This window comes from Oncorhynchus clarkii, chromosome 27 (assembly GCF_045791955.1).
Source record: "Oncorhynchus clarkii lewisi isolate Uvic-CL-2024 chromosome 27, UVic_Ocla_1.0, whole genome shotgun sequence".
NCBI lineage: Eukaryota > Metazoa > Chordata > Actinopteri > Salmoniformes > Salmonidae > Oncorhynchus > Oncorhynchus clarkii.
The window spans coordinates 25,844,902-25,863,929 of NC_092173.1; the positions used below are offsets into that span (position 1 = coordinate 25,844,902).

General features: G+C 41.0%; 2 protein-coding genes across 3 annotated transcripts; both read right to left on the reverse strand.

Moving 5' to 3' along the window:
- Nucleotides 1-3,827: 3,827 nt before the first annotated feature.
- On the reverse strand, nucleotides 3,828-11,181 carry LOC139386372 (dehydrogenase/reductase SDR family member 13-like). Of its 2 annotated transcripts, XM_071131916.1 has the most exons (6): nucleotides 10,925-11,167; nucleotides 10,689-10,807; nucleotides 10,417-10,540; nucleotides 9,660-9,986; nucleotides 8,867-9,096; nucleotides 3,828-7,091 (listed from the first exon to the last, which is right to left on the reverse strand). In XM_071131916.1, the coding sequence occupies exons 1-6, from the start codon at nucleotides 11,049-11,051 to the stop codon at nucleotides 7,038-7,040; spliced, it is 981 nt and encodes a 326-aa protein (XP_070988017.1). In that variant the 5' UTR covers nucleotides 11,052-11,167; the 3' UTR covers nucleotides 3,828-7,037. The 2 variants fall into 2 exon arrangements, with proteins under 2 accessions (XP_070988017.1, XP_070988018.1); XM_071131917.1 differs by lacking the exon at nucleotides 3,828-7,091 and having other exon boundaries at nucleotides 8,517-9,096; nucleotides 10,925-11,181.
- Nucleotides 11,182-12,637: 1,456 nt separating this feature from the next.
- Nucleotides 12,638-18,729, reverse strand: LOC139386373 (dehydrogenase/reductase SDR family member 13-like). Its single transcript, XM_071131918.1, has 5 exons — nucleotides 18,466-18,729; nucleotides 17,188-17,306; nucleotides 16,914-17,037; nucleotides 16,300-16,626; nucleotides 12,638-13,819 (listed from the first exon to the last, which is right to left on the reverse strand). Exons 1-5 carry the CDS (start codon nucleotides 18,590-18,592, stop codon nucleotides 13,560-13,562), a joined length of 957 nt encoding a protein of 318 aa, XP_070988019.1. The 5' UTR covers nucleotides 18,593-18,729; the 3' UTR covers nucleotides 12,638-13,559.
- Nucleotides 18,730-19,028: the final 299 nt, after the last annotated feature.

The window sequence follows — 19,028 nt, forward strand, 5'->3', positions numbered from 1 at the left end:
TGCATTGTGAACACAGCTCGGTGTTAATTGCACAGATGACGGTTGGCTTTGAGCCGTGCTGGCCTGCCAGGATGGAGGCTTTTCTTCAGCGAGCCAGCGAGAGGTGCAATTAGAGCCTGATCGATACCGATGCTTCCTTCAGAATTTCTCTATCAATTTCCAATGGAATACACACAAACACAGCAGCCTTGAGCTGTCAAAAGAGGCCCGTTCACTCACCCCACTCCAGGCGAAGTTGTTTACGTCACGTAATTGATTTTTTTTTATTGTCTTTCAGTAGAAAGTCTGTAGAAGCGACTTAAGTGGACCATTTCACAAAACAACACAACACTGCTGAACATTACACATATAAATGGTGTTGGTGGATAAAGGACTCAGAGAAAAAGTATCTCAAGTCTGTCTATTCATATTTAAACCTTTTCACCAAACTAAAACAACTAAAACACTTCTAGCAATGTAGGCTGTGCTTTTAGACAGACACAAACACATATTCAATGCAGAGTGGCTTTCGTCCATGGCAAGAGGTCAACTTCTACTGTGGCCTAAGTGGGGATCATGTGCCTATATTATTATGACTCACTCTAACTCTTGGTGTTGTGTGGTCCAGCCACAGTGTGTAGTACTACATACAGTGCATTCAGAAAGTATTCAGATCCCTTGACCTTTTCCACATTTTGTTAATTAAGTTACAGCCTTATTCTAAAACGGATTGAATAGATATCAATCTACACACAATACCCCATAATGACAAAGCAAAAACTGTTTTTTAGAAACTTGCATGAACATGTTTTTAAAAAAATAATTAAATAGCACATTTTACATAAGTATTCAGACCCTTTACTCAGTACTTTGTGAAGCACCTTCGGCAACGATTACAGCCTTGAGTCTTCTTGGGTATGACGCTACAAGCTTGGCACACCTGTACTTGGGGAGTTTCTCCCATTCTTCTCTGCAGATCCTCTCAAGCTCTGTCAGGTTGGATGGGGAGCGTCACTGCAAAAATATTTTCAGGTCTCTCCAGAGATGTTCGATTGGGTTCATGTCTGGGTTCTGTCTGCGCCACTCAGAGACTTATCCTGAAGCCACTCCTGTGTTGTTTTGGCTGTGTGCTTAGGGCCATTGTCCTGTTGGAAGGTGAACCTTCTTCCCCGTATGAGGTCCTGAGTGCTCTGGAGCAGATTTTCATTGAGGATCTCTCTGTATTCCGCTTCGTTCATTTTTCCCTCGATCCTGACTAGTCTTCCAGTCCTTGCTGCTGAAGAACATCCCCACAGCATGATGCTTCCAACACCATGCTTCACCATAGGGATGGTGCCAGGTTTCCTCCAGATTTGATGCTTTGCAATCAGGTAAAAGAGTTCAATCTTGGTTTCATCAGACCAGAGGATCTTGTTTCTCATGGTCAGAGTCCTTTAGGTGCCTTTTGGCCAACTCCAAGCAGGCTGTCATGTGCCTTTTAATGAGTGGCTTCTGTCTGGCCACTCTACCATAAAGGCCGGATTGGTGGAGTGCTGCAGAGAAGGTTATCCTTCTATCTCCACAGAAGAACTCTGGAGTTCTGTTAAAGTGACCATCGGGTTCGTGGTCACCTCCCTGAACAAGGCCCGTTTCCCACATTGCTGTTTGGCCGGACGGCCAGCTCTAAGAAGCGTCTTGGTGGTTCCAAACTTCTTCCATTTAAGAATGATTTTCATTTTTTAAATTTAACCTCTTTTTAACTAGGCAAGTCAGTTAACAACAAATTCTTAGTAAATGAGGACATTGGGTTTTTGGGGACCTTCAAGGCTGCAGATTTGTTGGTACACTTCCACAAAAGATCTGTGCCTCGCCTGTCTCGGCATTCCACGGACAATTCCTTCGACCTCATGGCTTGGTTTTTGCTCAGACATGCACTGTTAATTGTGGGATGTATATACAGTTGAAGTCGGAAGTTTACATACTCCTTAGCCAAATACATTTAAACTCAGTTTTTCACAATTCCTGACATTTAATCCTAGTAAAAATTCCCTGTCTTAGGTCAGTTAGGATCACCACTTTATTTTAAGAATGTGAAATGTCAGAATAATAGTAGAGAGAATTAATTATTTCAGCTTTTATTTCTTTCATCACATTCCCAGTGGTTCAGAAGTTTACATACACTCAATTAGTATTTGGTTGCATTGCCTTTAAATTGTTTAACTTGGGTCAAACGCTTTGGGTAGCCTTCCACAAGCTTCCCACAATGAGTTGGGTGAATTTTGTCCCATTCCTCCTGACAGAGCTGGTGTAATTGAGTCAGGTTTGTAATACCTCCTTGCTCGCACATGCTTTTTCAGTTCTGCCCACATATTTTCTATGGGATTGAGGTCAGGGCTTTGTGATGGCCACTCCAATACCTTGACTTCGTTGTCCTTAAGCTATTTTGGCACAACTTTTGAAGTATGCTTGGGGTCATTGTCCATTTGGAAGACCCATTTTTGACCAAGCATTAACTTCCTGACTGATGTCTTGAGATGTTGCTTCAATATATCCACTATGTTCCTACCTCATGATGCCATCTATTTTGTGAAGTGCACCAGTCCATCCTACAGCAAAGCACCCCCACAACATGATGCTGCCACCCCATGCTTCACGGATGGGATGGTGTTCTTCAGCTTGCAAGCGTCCCCCTTTTTCCTCCAAGCATAACGATGGTCATTATGGCCAAACAGTTCCATTTCTGTTTCATCAGACCAAAGTACAATCTTTGTCCCCATGTGCAGTTGCAAACCGTAGTCTGGCTTTTTTAATGGCGGTTTTGGAGCAGTGGCTTCTTCCTTGCTGAGCGGCCTTTCAGGTTATGTCGATATAGGACTCGTTTTACGTGGATATAGATACTTTTGTACCGGTTTCCCCCAGCATCTTCACAAGGTCCTTTGCTGTTGTTCTGGGATTGACTTGCACTTTTTTCACCAAAGTACGTTAATCTCTAGGAGACAGAACGCCTCTCCTTCCTGAGCGGTAGAACGGCTGCGTGGTCCCATGGTGTTTATACTTGCGTACTATTGTTTGTACAGATGAACGTGGTACCTTCAGGCATTTGGAAATTGCTCCCAAGGATTAACCAGACTTGTGGAAGTCTAGAATTTCAACTCCCTCCAAAGATTTTCTATGGGGTTGAGATCTGGAGACTGGCTAGGCCACTCCAGGACCTTGAAATGCTTCTTACAAAGCCACTCCTTCGTTGCCCGGGCGGTGTGTTTGGGATCATTGTCATGCTGAAAGACCCAGCCACATTTCATCTTCAATGCACTTGCTGGTGGAAGGAGGTTTTCACTTAAAATCTCATGATACATGGCCTCATTCATTCTTTCCTTTACACGGATCAGTCGTCCTGGTCCCTTTGCAGAAAAACAGCCCCAAAGCATGATGTTTCCACTCCCATGCTTCACAGTAGGTATGGTGTTCTTTGGATGCAACTCATCATTCTTTGTCCTCTTTGTCCTCCAAACACACCGCCTGGGCAACGAAGGAGTGGCTTCGTAAGAAGCATTTCAAGGTCCTGGAGTGGCCTAGCCACTCTCCAGATCTCAACCCCATAGAAAATCTTTGGAGGGAGTTGAAAGTCCGTGTTGCCCAGCAACAGCCCCAAAACATCACTGCTCTAGAGATCTGCATGGAGGAATGGGCCAAAATACCAGCAACAGTGTGTGAAAAACTTGTGAAGACTTACAGAAAACGTTTGACCTCTGTCATTGCCAACAAAAGGTATATAACAAAGTATTGAGACAAACTCTAGACCAAATACTTATTTTCCACCAGAATTTGCAAATAAATTCATTAAAAATCCTACAATGTGATTTTCTGGATTTTTTTTTCTAATTTTGTCTGTCATAGTTGAAGTGTACCTATGATGAAAATTACAGGCCTCTCATCTTTTTAAGTGGGAGAACTTGCACAATTGGTGGCTGACTAAATACTTTTTTGCCCCACTGTATAACTCAACCTGCCTGTTAGCAAGAAATGCAGACAGATATACAACTCAACCTGCCTGCCGGCAAGAAAGAGATACAGATATACAACTCAACCTGCCTGCTGGCAAGAAAGACATACAGATATACAACTCAACCTGCCTGCTGGCAAGAAAGAGATACAGATATACAACTCAACCTGCCTGCTGGCAAGAAATGCAGACAGATTTACAACTCAACCTGCCTGCTGGCAAGAAATGCAGACAGATATCAGTATACAATTAAACCCAGTTCAATCCAAAAGCTTTTTGTGTCCATGTTAGAGAGATATTGGAATTTGTCTCCGATTTGCACACACAGACCCAGAACACAAGGGGATTCAGCTTCTTAATTCTGTCCTCCATCATATGTAGTATGCCCTGATGACTGAGGTATCTCTGCCCTCTCTTCTTTAGCAAGCCAACTAAATAGGCTAGCCTTAGTGTAGAACAGGGATTCCAGTTTTACCTTTTCCATTTGAAAAGCAAGAGAACACCACATTGAAGGACTATCAGCCCTGCAATGGGATTGACTGTTCACCTTTAGTAAATACCCTCAATAGCTCATAGTAAATCACACAAGTAAAACAAGACAATGCACTTATTTCAGAGTATCTAATTGCCAATTAGTAACCCAATTGCAAAATGCTATAGTTTCTGCCTAATTGATAGCTTTTACAGCAATAACCTTCCTGGTAGGCTGCCTTTACCCTGGCAGTCCCTCGCAGCAAGCCACATTTTACCTCATTAGATTACTGCAAATTGCAGAAAATGGGAAATGGGTTCATTTACCTAAGTGGTGTGATTGAATGTATGTTTATAAAGCTTTTATGAAAGCAACATTTCTTCTCGCCATGTCTGTTTCTCGTTGATTTCCAGACACAGTGGGAAACCACTATGCTAATTACAACGTGAACAGAACAGAGATAACTTTTACACGATATACAAACTCAGATACAAACTCTGATCAAGTCTAGCTAAAGTACAATCTCAAAACACTGGTGACTATTAAAAACACATTAGGGATCTTGGTGTGATGCCAACTTTACTTTTTACTTATCAACTTCACAAAGAATCAGACCTCTGTGATCTCTATTCGTATTACTGCTAATGTCTCCATTTCAATTACTAGTCAAAGGAATCCCTACTTAATTTCCCACCATTGGTGTTTATAAACTGTCAGTGGAGCGATGTGACACGGTGTACAGCAGTAGACCTCCTCAGAGAATTGGGGGGGGGGGGGGGGGGGTATATGACAGAGAAAGGTGTGAGCCACGATTCTGACACTTTGCGGCGCATCATATTTGTAAACATCGTTAATCACAGATTAGCAGATTAGAAAATAACAAGACCCAGAGGATGATTCTATTTATCAACTTCCTCTGTTACGGATAAAGGCTGGGCTGGAAGGGTGTGTGAAGGGATGCACATTGCCTGAGGAAGAGAGGTCTGAATTTGAATAAACCAACACTCTTTTGTTGCTACCCACCCACAAGCCAGTGTTTCTCCAAACCCCCAACCGAGGCCAGACACCATCACCAGAGCTACTCTCCTACCTGACAGTTACCAGCAGTACCAAGTCCACACCCCCTGCTCCCAGTACCATACACTCCCATTAATATTACATCACAACATCTCTCCCTCGATCACACGTCTTAAAAATAACTAAAAAGCTTAAAAACATTGATAAACCAGACATGCACACACAAAATGTTACATACTCACACAAACCAATATTGTACTCTCTCTATACATTTTATAGTATGCATAATGCCCAAAGAAGGCGATCATAAAGGTTCAACGGGTTCAGTTGGGTCTAATAAGCGTCCCTGACATGGCATGATGCTAGCATCATCTCTTAACATAAACAAGTGGACGTCTAGGTTCTGAGGTGTGATAAATATAAAGCATATTTGGCAGAACAGAAGCCAGAGTAACACATTGCCTCAGCATAAGGCATCCATCCATGGTAGATCTGAGGAACTTATAAAAGGCAGACAGTAGCATGCATGCATGTCAAGAACTCAGTCTTTTGTCACTTCAACGTGGCCCCTGCAGTTGCCGAGGAAACCGCTGCTCTGCGTTGCCACGGCGCACATACAGAGTGATGTGGATGCCACGGTTCAGTGATCCAGGGGCCGTCCACTACTCTTCCTCATCCTACTCCTTCCTTCTGTCCTGAATGCTCTGCCATAGAACAGACCACACCACACATCCACCACTCCCCAGATATAACAGTACCTTCTGGCTTTGTGTTTATAGACTTGCTGAGCACCCTGTGAAAGGTTTCCACCAGTTCATTTCAAAAGACAAGAGAAAAAATACATGTTTTTTTACACCAAAACATAAAGTTGTCTTCTCTCCACCATTGTCATCTTTTTTGTAATGCATTTTATATTGTATTGTCTTCTGAAAATAACAGATGCACTCAGTAAATCAGGCCTGTAGTATGTAAATCAATCAGGGCCCTCTATGTTAATTGATAGCTAGCTAATTGAAGCACTAATCCAGTCACTAAGTACTGTACTGCCTAATGGCCTCTGCTTGGGAGTATGTCCACAGTAAACAGCAAGAACAGAGCAGGTCATCAATGCCTCGTTTCTTAACCCATGGAGGGGAGAGGGTGACAGAATACCTATCAACTCTAGAATACCTATCAACTACAGAATACCTATCAACTACAGAATACCTATCAACTACAGAATACCTATCAACTAGCTGCAGATCTGAAATTTGGAGGAATAATATTAGACAGACCACTCTGTTAGAGGAGAGCAGAGTGTAAGACAGGGGTCTCCTGCTTCAGTCCTGGAGAGCTACTGGGCAGGCAGGTGTTTGTTACAGCTTGGCACTTAAATACCTGATTCACATAATTGCAATTGAAAAAGAATGCCACTGAATGGGACCAAGAGCACGACATCACTAGAAATTAGGCCTATAAAAAATAGAAATGTGTTCAGGAACTGCCTACTTGTGTTAATTATTCTGTGGACTGAGATAGTATAGCACAGCGACTGTAGAAGGGCTTGATAACTATTGGATCTGAGGTGAACAGAACAGGACAGGAAGTTCACCACTGTCCTATAGTCCACTGTGCCAGTCTGTCGTCCCCCACTCTATTCACCTGAGAAAGGAGAGGGACAATGAGCGAGCGAGCGAAATCGATAGTAGGTGCATGTCTCCCCACACATAACAGAGGTGAAAGTTGAAGCCTGCACCAGAGACTGTCCTCCTGAGTAATTACATGAGCGAAGCTCTTAACATACAAAACTGACCTCGCTTTCAAGTGTACCAGTGTTAATAATCAGTGTTCATAATGAACATAATCCATAGGTCAAGGTCCTCGACAACCTTGCTCCAAGCAACAACTGCAAGGAAGGAACAGCTTGGTAAATTGCAGTTTCTACAAGAGCAGTGATATGCTACTGCTCCCTGGTGTACAGGGAAAACATGACAGCCACACAGGGGCATGAACACCTACCTGTTCATTGTACACACAGACATACACACATACTATATTTTCATTCAGAAGCAGAAAGACTATTTGCCATTCTATAAAATTGTTGGTAGATTATCATTTTTGTATGTATATCATTGATAGATTGAAATGTGTAATATATTCTGTTGTGATGTAAAAACAAAGTGTTTCAAAAAAGAAATGTGTAACATACTGTATCTTCACAATTCACATAGTTAATGGAAAACTAAAGATTAGATAAAGCCTGTAAAAGTTGTGTGTTTCAACAGAAATGTATACATAACACTTGTGTTTGTTTAATAAGTAACCTCCAAAGAAAGTCCATCCTTATAATCTGTATGGAACCCAACCCAAGTAGTACTCCTATCTTCTGCTTAGCCTGTGCTGAACACATGGCGTGTCATAATGACCGAGCAGAATGACTGCCAGTTCCTTCAGTTTCTGCAAGTTCATGGTGAGTATGTAAGTGTAGCTACCCAGTCACAGTGAATGTTATGAATGACTTGACTGACAACTGTGGGAAAGTTCAGTCATTAGTCATCAATCCCTAATCTATGACATTGTGCCACAAAACCAGTGTAAATCTTTCTCTTTAAAAGCACACAAGTATAAACATATCAGTACAGCGCTTTCTTCTTCAGAAAACATTCCTCCACTGAATATTGTGAGATAAGCACATGGTATAAGTCCATCTTTGGACCTGTAGTAAGGCCTCCTTCAAAAAGGCACATCAGTCATCGGAAAGTGACTTTGTTCACTTGAAGTGTTATCCCTCTGTGCTGTTAGTTAACTTGAAGTGTTATCCCTCTGTGCTGTTTGTTCACTTGAAGTGTTATCCCTCTGTGCTGTTAGTTCACTTGAAGTGTTATCCCTCTGTGCTGTTAGTTCACTTGAAGTGTTATCCCTCTGTGCTGTTAGTTCACTTGAAGTGTTATCCCTCTGTGCTGTTAGTTCACTTGAAGTGTTATCCCTCTGTGCTGTTAAAGGACACTGGAACCAAATAGGCAAAGCAAGAGCGAGGACTCCTTCCGTACGTGCAAAAATACAAATGTGAAGTAGTGGTGTAGGAGGACATTATATTAACTATATTAATCACCTGGAATAATTTGTTTATTAACAAAGTCTATTAACTGACATTGCTGACTAAGATCAAGAAATGGTCATTAGAAACGGAACGTAAGTATTTAATAACATTGTGAATGAAATGAATTCCAATATACAAAGCAAAATCATAAGTTACAAGGCATCATTGGTGATAACAAGGCATTAGTCAGAGAGAGAGAGAGAGAGAGAGAGTCCTTCATGGACATTGATTACCATTGTTATAGTGGACAGTTCAATATCTTGTCAGTATATTCCAAAATCTTTGCCATGGCTAGAATCAGAGTCTCTCAGGATAGGTTGGATAGCCTCTCACTCACCTCCCACAGCTTCCTAGCCAAAGCATCGTCCCGCCCCTTGGCGCCTACTTCCTGTAGAGCACATGAAGAGAAGTAGCGTCCACTCAGCGGCTCGATCCCCTCTTGGAGGGCACAGTGTAGGGTGGTCTGGGCTCCCCTCTCAACATCCATGAAGAAAAGCTTAGAGATGGGCTCTAGAAAGAGCCTCTGCCATAGTTTCAGGTTGCGACCGAACTCAGTGTGAATGACCCCTAAATGACAAATGGTAATTTAGTATGCGATAGGATGGAATAGAATAAACCACATTGTCTGCAATGTTTTGCAAACGCAGTACTGCTGTGTAAAAACACACTATACAATACACACTTGACACATACTAGCCATCTGAAACATCAAACAGACTGCATATAGATTACAGAAAAGCTCAAATGTAAAACCAAGTAAGAAGGATCCCTTCTAGGTTCTCCAAGGCAGAGCAACTGAACTGGGTGGAGGCTGTAGGTGGAGAGCAACTGACCTGGGTGGAGGCTGTAGGTGGAGAGCAACTGACCTGGGTGGAGGCTGTAGGTGGAGAGCAACTGACCTGGGTGGAGGCTGTAGGTGGAGAGCAACTGACCTGGGTGGAGGCTGTAGGTGGAGAGCAACTGACCTGGGTGGAGGCTGTAGGTGGAGAGCAACTGACCTGGGTGGAGGCTGTAGGTGGAGAGCAACTGACCTGGGTGGAGGCTGTAGGTGGAGAGCAACGGACCTGGGTGGAGGCTGTAGGTGGAGAGCTACTGACCTGGGTGGAGGCTGAAGGTGGAGAGCTACTGACCTGGGTGGAGACTGTAGGTGGTAACGCTGGTCCCCTCCAGGCGGTTGGCCAGCTCCCGGGTGAAGAGCACGTTGCACAGCTTGCTGTGGCAGTAGGCCCTGAAGTTATGCCAGGTGGACTGGCCTGACACCAGGTCCTTGTGGGTACCCAGGAGGCCAAAGTCGACAGAGCCTAGCCGGTGTAGGAGAGCCGACACGTTGACAACACGACTAGGACCACACTCCTTCAGCCGGTCCAGCAGCAAGCAGGTCAACAGGAAGTGGCCTAAGTGGTTGACACCAAACACCATGCCGAACCCATCCTCAGTGTAGCCAGGCCCCAGCATTCCTGAAACAAAACACATTTTATTGGTCACATTAGCGGAATACAACAGGTATAGAGGGTACCTTGAAATGCTTACTTATGAGCCCATTCCCAACAATGTAGAGCTAAAAAGTAAGAAAATATGTGCTAAATAAAAAAAGGAAATAGTAACACAAAATAACAATAACGAGGCTATGTACAAGGAGTACCAGTACTGAGTCAATGTGCAGGGGTATGAGGTAGTTCAAGGTGACAGACAGTGAGACCAGAGACAGGGAGTAAGGCTACACATAATGTCCAAGTATTTCTATATTTGTCTTAAAATGTGTGTATTATTTTATCCATAGGGTAAGAAGAGATGTGTCACATTTGATTCAATAGGGTTCACTGAATAGAGAAAGTGTGTTTTATGTATTGGGAATGAATGTTTACATTCCTTCTTTCTCTGCCATACCTGCATTGTTGATGAGCAGGTCCAGTCTGAGTTCAGTCTTCAGGAAGGTTTCAGCAAAGGAGCGAACAGACTTCAGACTGCCCAGATCCAGATGCATGAACACCACCTCATTGCTCCCACTCTCCTATAGAACAGAGGAGGAATCAAACAGTGGATTTCCAACACCATACATTTTCACACAGGGCAAACAAATCCCTGATCAGTATGTATTGAGATGGCTATGCCACAACATAATATTTTGATTATTATGTTATCAATAAGGCTCCTCTAACCCTTCTGATATCATAGACAGCAGCCTCAGCTTTCTGTTTGCTGCGGCAGGCAAGGATGACCCTTGCACCTCTCTTGGCCAAATCCAAAGCAGTAGCCTTTCCAATACCAGTGTTACTCCCTAGGGAACAACAAAACACATGTTAATGTAAAGGTCTTCCACATGAACGCACTTAAAACGTGCGCACACTAAATCAGTCCCATCACATAGTAAGGCAACAAAATGTGCCTAACTAACCTGTTACGATAGCAGTCTTTCCTTTAAGTGTCACAGAGCTCGTGCATCTTGATCCCCTGATCACATTGTAATAAAGTATCAAATACAACGCAATCCCTACTGCCAGAATAGATAGCAAAACCGACATTATTACAGTACCGAGCGTTGTTTCCGAATTCGGGAATGTAATTTAGTTTGAAAGCTATCAAAGTTCAGCTGGCTAACATACGGCATGTGCTGTTTTTGTTTTTATTACGCCCTCAACAGCTTCCGGGTTTAATTTATACCTGCAGTACGGAAGTAATTCCACCAGATGTCGTTTTTGTAATCTCCATGAAAATCGGCTCCATATTGAGGGCATAGATCACTTTCGGATGGAAAGTGAAATTCGAGATTAACATCTCAGATTAAAAAAAAAAAAAAAAAAAACTTAATTAAAAAACCATGCCAATACATGATCACTACATATTAACTACGCTTGAATTGCCCTGCCAATGTTGTTCTTCTCAGGCCATTTTGCAATTTTAAAAATGTAGGTAGGCCTATATGATCACACTAGTAATATATAATATGTGGTATTGCTTGTGAGCCGAGTGAGCATAATAAATCGTTTTTTTACTGTACAGGTGGCCAGCATCTGATGGTCAGTCTGCGGGGAAGGAGGGAGCAGCCGTGAAGCTGCACCTCACCCGACTCACCGTCCCTCCTCTCCTCCTCCCTCGACTGAGGAAATCCGACAGTCTTCCAGTCCCAGCTAATGACTCAACTCACACTGCATACATTTTGCCTCATGCAGCAATTAATGTTGTTACTCCTATGACCAGAGAAATTGTACTATTCCTCGATATTAAAAAAGACAAATAACCCCGAAAGCCTATCAAAACGCACATTTTGTGGCTTATAAAACTGTTGAACAAAGTGTTGACAGTGCTAACAATTTAAACATGAATTTACTCGTTAAAAAATCTATTTGCTCTATCCGTTGAGTCTCTAGTCAATGGCGCAAGAAAACTTCAGACACGGTAATCTGAGCTATCTGTTTGGCGAGCGGTAGATAATAGGTACACTTGATTTGCTCTCTGGGCCTGCCGGGTAAACGGAGTTATATCTTGAGAAACATGAAATGGTTCAACATGGGAACACTTTGCCTTCCCGGCGCTAGCGCTGCTGAATAAAACTAATAAAACTAATGAGAACGCAAGCCTTTTTCATAAGAAATGTTTGGTGATCGACTAGGAATGGTTTGGTGACCACTGTAAATCTAATCTAAACCATTTATTGGCACTAGTAGTTTACTTCCCCTTTAGGCCTCTCAATCACAAATGATTCATACATTATTACATATTTTACAAGCCTATGTTTTTTAAAGGTGTAAAGTAATTAATTGCAACTACTCTCGTTACTGTAATTGAGCAGTTTTTCTGAGTACTTGTACTTTTTAAAGTAGTTTTCAAAGTTAGTAATTTTACCTCTACATGAGTAAAATTGTATTAAACTGTACATTTACTTGAGTAGGATATTTCAGTACTCTTTCCACCACTGATGACAAGTGAGTGAAAGAGGGAGTTTGTGCAGTGAGTTTGGGTGAGGGAGTGAGTGAGTGAAAGAGGGAGTTTGTGCAGTGAGTTTGGGTGAGGGAGTGAGTGAAGGAAAGAGTGAAAGGGTGAGTGAGTGAATGTCAGCTGGTCCCATTGACAAGTAACAAGTAATAGAAGGATGAATGAGGGACTGCTGAATGGTTGAAAGAATTAGACATGTTTATTTCTGGAGACTGAAATATATTGACGTCTGGAAACTTTGTTTATGCACTTTATTTTGTATAGTTAAAAAAAAATGTATCAATACATTTGATTTGCTTTGAATGTTTATATTAAAATGTTAATAATTTTACATACAGATGTGACTTATAATTCATTGCCTCTATTCCTTTTTCAATTGAATGCAAGGAAAATGTGTAACAATATTCAGGTAACCTTAGCAAAATTAGATCATTATCAAGGACAATGTTTATATTTTAAAAGTAACTCAATTCATTTTACTTGAAGTCGTTTTTTTACACCATTTGTTTGACTTCAACTGGAGTAGAAATTGTATTAAAGTAACAGTACTTCTACTTGAGTGAGATATCTGTACTCTTTCCACCCCTGTTTTTTTATTCAAATGCACATGATCAAGGCAACAAACAGCATCAGCTCCTCGGCCATGTGCACATGATCTTTAACCACGGGATTACATTATCTAAAATATGAATGGATGCACTGTTCAGTGCTGGCACAATTATTATACAACCAATGAATATACAACAGCCTCATTGAGGAACACATACTTTATTTCCAAGTCTTGAATTGCCCAGTAGGCCTATGCTTCTTCATCCTTTTTACCACTTCATGATTGAATTCATTCCAGCATGCACAGTTTTGGGTGGGTCGTTTAATTATGTTCCAGATATATCTACTAGGGCAGAGTGGAACACCCTAAGTAACCTATGGTAAGAACTTAGAAGTTAATGCACAAGATCAGTCCTATATACTAATCACACGGAGTAAGCACTTTTAGAATTTCTTTGACATGGTTGAATGATTTAAAGGGCAAGTCCACTCAAATTTCAAAAATCATCTTGCACAATGAGGAGAGCTTGAATCACAGTGGGAGGCTTTCACAGGAGTCCACACAGACTCTCACTGACTTCCCATAGCTTCTTGGCCACCGCATCATCTCTGGCTTTAGGATAGACGTTCCTGACTGTACAGTTAGAGAAGTAGCATCCAGAGAGGGGCTCCAGGCCCTCCTGCAGGGCACAGTGCAGAGTGGTCTGAGACCCTGCCACAGAGTTCTTGAAGAACAACATTGAGATGGGCTTCAACAGCATTAAAAATGCAGAGTTGGCGTAACGGCCCAGCTCAGTTTCGATTATGCCTAGGAGAAAAAGACACAAGCACTAGAGTTAAGTTATTCATCCATAAAAAAAAAAATATATATTAGTCAATTAGCAGACGCTCTTATCCAGAGCAACTTACATTAGTGCATTCATCTTAAGATAGCTAGGTGAGACAATAACATAATCGCTTAAAAGAGACAGGTTTTAAGACTTTGTCGGAAGATGGCCAGGGAGTCCGCTGTCCTGACATTAGGGCTTGTTCCACCATTGGGGAGCCAGGACAGAGAAGAGCTTTGACTGGAACATTAGTCCTCTTATTCTACTTTACATTCAACCAATAACTAACTTTAAAACTGCAGATACCGTTACATTCAACCAACAACTAACTTGAAAACTGCAGATACCATTACATTCAACCAACAACTAACTTGAAAACTGCAGATACAGTTATATTCAACCAATAACTAACTTGAAAACTGCAGATACCATTACATTCAACCAACAACTAACTTGAAAACTGAAGATACCGTTACATTCAACCAACAACTAACTTGAAAACTGCAGATACCGTTACATTCAACCAACAACTAACTTGAAAACTGCAGATACCATTACATTCAACCAACAACTAACTTGAAAACTGCAGATACCGTTACATTCAACCAACAACTAACTTGAAAACTGCAGATACCGTTACATTCAACCAACAACTAACTTGAAAACTGCAGATACCGTTACATTCAACCAACAACTAACTTGAAAACTGCAGATACCGTTACATTCAACCAACAACTAACTTGAAAACTGCAGATACCGTTACATTCAACCAAAAACTAACTTGAAAACTGCAGATACCGTTACATTCAACCAACAACTAACTTGAAAACTGCAGATACCGTTACATTCAACCAACAACTAACTTGAAAACTGCAGATACAGTTATATTCAACCAATAACTAACTTGAAAACTGCAGATACCATTACATTCAACCAACAACTAACTTGAAAACTGCAGATACAGTTATATTCAACCAATAACTAACTTGAAAACTGCAGATACCATTACATTCAACCAACAACTAACTTGAAAACTGAAGATACCGTTACATTCAACCAACAACTAACTTGAAAACTGCAGATACCGTTACATTCAACCAACAACTAACTTGAAAACTGCAGATACCATTACATTCAACCAACAACTAACTTGAAAACTGCAGATACCGTTACATTCAACCAACAACTAACTTGAAAACTGCAGATACCGTTACATTCAACCAACAACTAACTTGAAAACTGCAGATACCGTTACATTCAACCAACAACTAACTTGAAAACTGCAGATACCGTTACATTCAACCAACAACTAACTTGAAAACTGCAGATACCGTTACATTCAACCAAAAACTAACTTGAAAACTGCAGATACCGTTACATTCAACCAACAACTAACTTGAAAACTGCAGATACCGTTACATTCAACCAACAACTAACTTGAAAACTGCAGATACAGTTATATTCAACCAATAACTAACTTGAAAACTGCAGATACCATTACATTCAACCAACAACTAACTTGAAAACTGCAGATACAGTTATATTCAACCAATAACTAACTTGAAAACTGCAGATACCATTACATTCAACCAACAACTAACTTGAAAACTGAAGATACCGTTACATTCAACCAACAACTAACTTGAAAACTGCAGATACCGTTACATTCAACCAACAACTAACTTGAAAACTGCAGATACCATTACATTCAACCAACAACTAACTTGAAAACTGCAGATACCGTTACATTCAACCAACAACTAACTTGAAAACTGCAGATACCGTTACATTCAACCAACAACTAACTTGAAAACTGCAGATACCGTTACATTCAACCAACAACTAACTTGAAAACTGCAGATACCGTTACATTCAACCAACAACTAACTTGAAAACTGCAGATACCGTTACATTCAACCAAAAACTAACTTGAAAACTGCAGATACCGTTACATTTAACCAACAACTAACTTGAAAACTGCAGATACCGTTACATTCAACCAACAACTAACTTGAAAACTGCAGATAACGTTACATTCAACCAACAACTAACTTGAAAACTGCAGATACCGTTACATTCAACCAAAAACTAACTTGAAAACTGCAGATACCGTTACATTCAACCAACAACTAACTTGAAAACTGCAGATACCGTTACATTCAACCAACAACTAACTTGAAAACTGCAGATACCGTTACATTCAACCAACAACTAACTTGAAAACTGCAGATACCGTTACATTCAACCAAAAACTAACTTGAAAACTGCAGATACCGTTACATTTAACCAACAGCTAACTTGAAAACTGCAGATACCGTTACATTCAACCAACAACTAACTTGAAAACTGCAGATACCGTTACATTCAACCAACAACTAACTTGAAAACTGCAGATATCGTTACATTCAAAAGTTTTATACATGGTCAAATGAAATTGGACGGCTGACTTAGCAGCACTGACCAGGGTGGAGGCTGTAGCAGGTAACATTTGTGTCCTTCAGTCTCTTGGCCAGCTCATGGGTGAAGACAACGTTACACAGCTTGCTGTTGCAATAGATGTTAAAGACGTCCGTGGCAGACTTGCCAACACCTAACTCCTTGTGAGTGCTCAAGCAGTTGAAATCAATTTTGCCAAAATTATGGCCCAAGGACGCCACGTTGACCACTCGACTCGGACCGCACTCCTTCAGACGGTCCAGAAGCAGGTTGGTCAACAGGAAGTGACCGATGTAGTTGACACCAAACATCATCCCCAAGCCGTCTTCTGTGCTGCCCTGCATGTAAATACCTGAGAGGAAACATGGAAACGAGCCATTATTCATCCATAATCACTTCTATGGGAGGTTGATGGGAGTTCAGGGTGCATCTTAATAGTCTTAGTCTTTAGTAGCCTCATCTCCTCACAGCCTTTCCTTCATCCTGCATTGATGCAAAGGAACAGGACAGGTGTATTGCTTTCACCTGTCATGCCAGTGCAAATAAAGGATAGAGTAGAGGGAAAGGAAGCCGTTTAGGACCATTGAGATACACCCAGAGAGAGAGAGGTCCAACAACACCTCCTCAAGCCTCCTTTACCTGCATTGTTGATGAGCAGGTCCAATCTGCGCTCAGTCTTTAGGAAGGTTTCAGCAAAGGAGCGAACAGACTTCAGACTGCCCAGATCCAGATGCATGAACACCACCTCATCGCTCCCACTCTCCTACAGGACACACATTTCTTTGTTACTCGGTCCAAATTTCTTGAACATTTTCCAAATTTCCTCTTTTCACAGCCACCACATGAAGGTTGTGATGAAATAACAAAATCTGCTAATGTCAAGTAGGTCAGAGATTGTTGAATCTCTCCTCACCCTCTTGATGTCAGCGAGCGCAGCCTCAGCTCTCTGTTTGTTGCGGCAGGCCAGGATGACCCTGGCACCTCTCCTGGCCAGATCTAGCGCTGTCATCTTCCCTATGCCTGTGTTACTTCCTGTAGAATTAGTATTATTAGGATTACTGCAATGTAGGGGAGACCGGGAGAAATAGTAAAAAAAATATATATTTATGAAAAATAAACATATTTTACTCTATTGCTCAGAGACCACTTGAACTACGGAAGTCATTTTTTGATATAAGAACTTACATCAGTCTCCTAAACATTCATACCATTTATAGGTCTGTACATAAAACGGTCAGATTACAATCTTGATTTTAATCTCTAAAATCGGGATGTTACATTTGTCACCGTGCCAGGGGCAATTGTAACAGTAGCTAGGGTGAAATGTAACACCAAAAAAATAAACCAAATAAACTCCATTAACTTCAAATACATTGTTTATGAATGATTATATTATATACATATAGTATCTACATAACCAATATTTACAGTAACACCCCTATTTGTGGATGGCCATTCGGTTCCTCTCAAAACATCTGAATAGTCCGATTGTGCCCAAATGATAACTGTTTACAACATATTTACCACTCTACAGGACGCCAAGGTGATTTAATGTTAGTTTTGAATCATTTAATTCACTCCCCCCCGCCCCCTCCCCCATCATTTGGCTGTTTGGATCATGTTCATTTTAACACTGAGTTACAATTGCCCCCAACCATGACACAACACCTCATGTGCCTAGCAAGAGACAATTGTGACACATCAATCATGTCAATTTTTATCTTACAGATCATTTTCATCACTATGCTAGTTTGAATACTTAAACATTAACGCTCAGGACAGTACAAGAAAAATACAGTTGGTGGGAAAAAACACACTTTACCCCTAACAAATATTGAGATATTTGCCTGAAACTCTTCAAGCAGGGAGAGAACCTAAATGGGCATTTACTGAGAGAGTTTCATCACTCGTTTGTTTCTGTTTGGAGAAATTCAAGGTGTTACAATTGCCCCCAGTCTCCCCTATAGCTTGCCGCAGAAAGAGTAATTTGTTGAGTTTTATAACCAGGGAAAACGTAAAAAAAAATACAAATAATAATAAACAAAGTTAAATGAATTTAACAACACTATATATATTAAATTATGTATAGGCAAAGGACATTACATCTACTCAACATTATTACATAACAGTGACATTAACTTTCCTCCTGTCAATGAAGGGAAACACAGAAAGCAGACAAAAACAGGCTCACCTGTTACAATTACAGTTTTCCCATGCAGTTTCACATTGCTCTTGCATACTGCCCCTTTGACAAAGATATTATGAAAAATCATATAGCCCACCACTACCATTCCAGCCAAAAGAAGAAACGCAGCCATTGAGCTCAGATCCTGTGCAACACTCAGTAAAGAGAATTAATAGAACACACTGCTCACTCCAGAATTTCTTACTGCACACTTATTCTCATGGTTACTCTATTGCGCAAAGAGCTCTACTTCCTGTTGAGTTCAGAGAAAGCCTAAACCACACCCCTTTGGACTGCACAGGCACATTTGAGTTTTTTTTTTTCCTTCTTTGCTTTGTTTGGATTCTTCTACTGAAGCTTTCATGCTCAAATCTCTCTATTTCTGCAGGGCAGGCATAAGTGCTGCCTTTAAATTCTAATTTAGGCTGACAAATTGTTAGGAGGATACTTAGGCAGAAGCTATGAATTGTAGTTTGAGCCATCATAAAACAATCAAGAGCAAACATTCTTAACAGTTTAGGTTTACTTACTGTTTTGTAAGAAATATGAATATAAACATGTCCATAAAT

What these genes read in the sequence shown, in the direction of transcription:
- LOC139386372 (XM_071131916.1), bottom strand. Translation starts at nt 11,051, where the DNA reads ATGTCGGTTTTGCTATCTATTCTGGCAGTAGGGATTGCGTTGTATTTG. An exon ending in AAAGACTGCTATCGTAACAG is followed by an intron (nt 10,808 to 10,924) that starts GTTAGTTAGGCA and finishes GTTGTTCCCTAG; the next exon opens with GGAGTAACACTGGTATTGGA. An exon ending in CTGTCTATGATATCAGAAGG is followed by an intron (nt 10,541 to 10,688) that starts GTTAGAGGAGCC and finishes TCTGTTCTATAG; the next exon opens with GAGAGTGGGAGCAATGAGGT.
- LOC139386373 (XM_071131918.1), bottom strand. Translation starts at nt 18,592, where the DNA reads ATGGCTGCGTTTCTTCTTTTGGCTGGAATGGTAGTGGTGGGCTATATG. An exon ending in CCTGCTCATCAACAATGCAG is followed by an intron (nt 16,627 to 16,913) that starts GTAAAGGAGGCT and finishes GTTTCCTCTCAG; the next exon opens with GTATTTACATGCAGGGCAGC. An exon ending in CTGCTACAGCCTCCACCCTG is followed by an intron (nt 13,820 to 16,299) that starts GTCAGTGCTGCT and finishes TTTTTCTCCTAG; the next exon opens with GCATAATCGAAACTGAGCTG.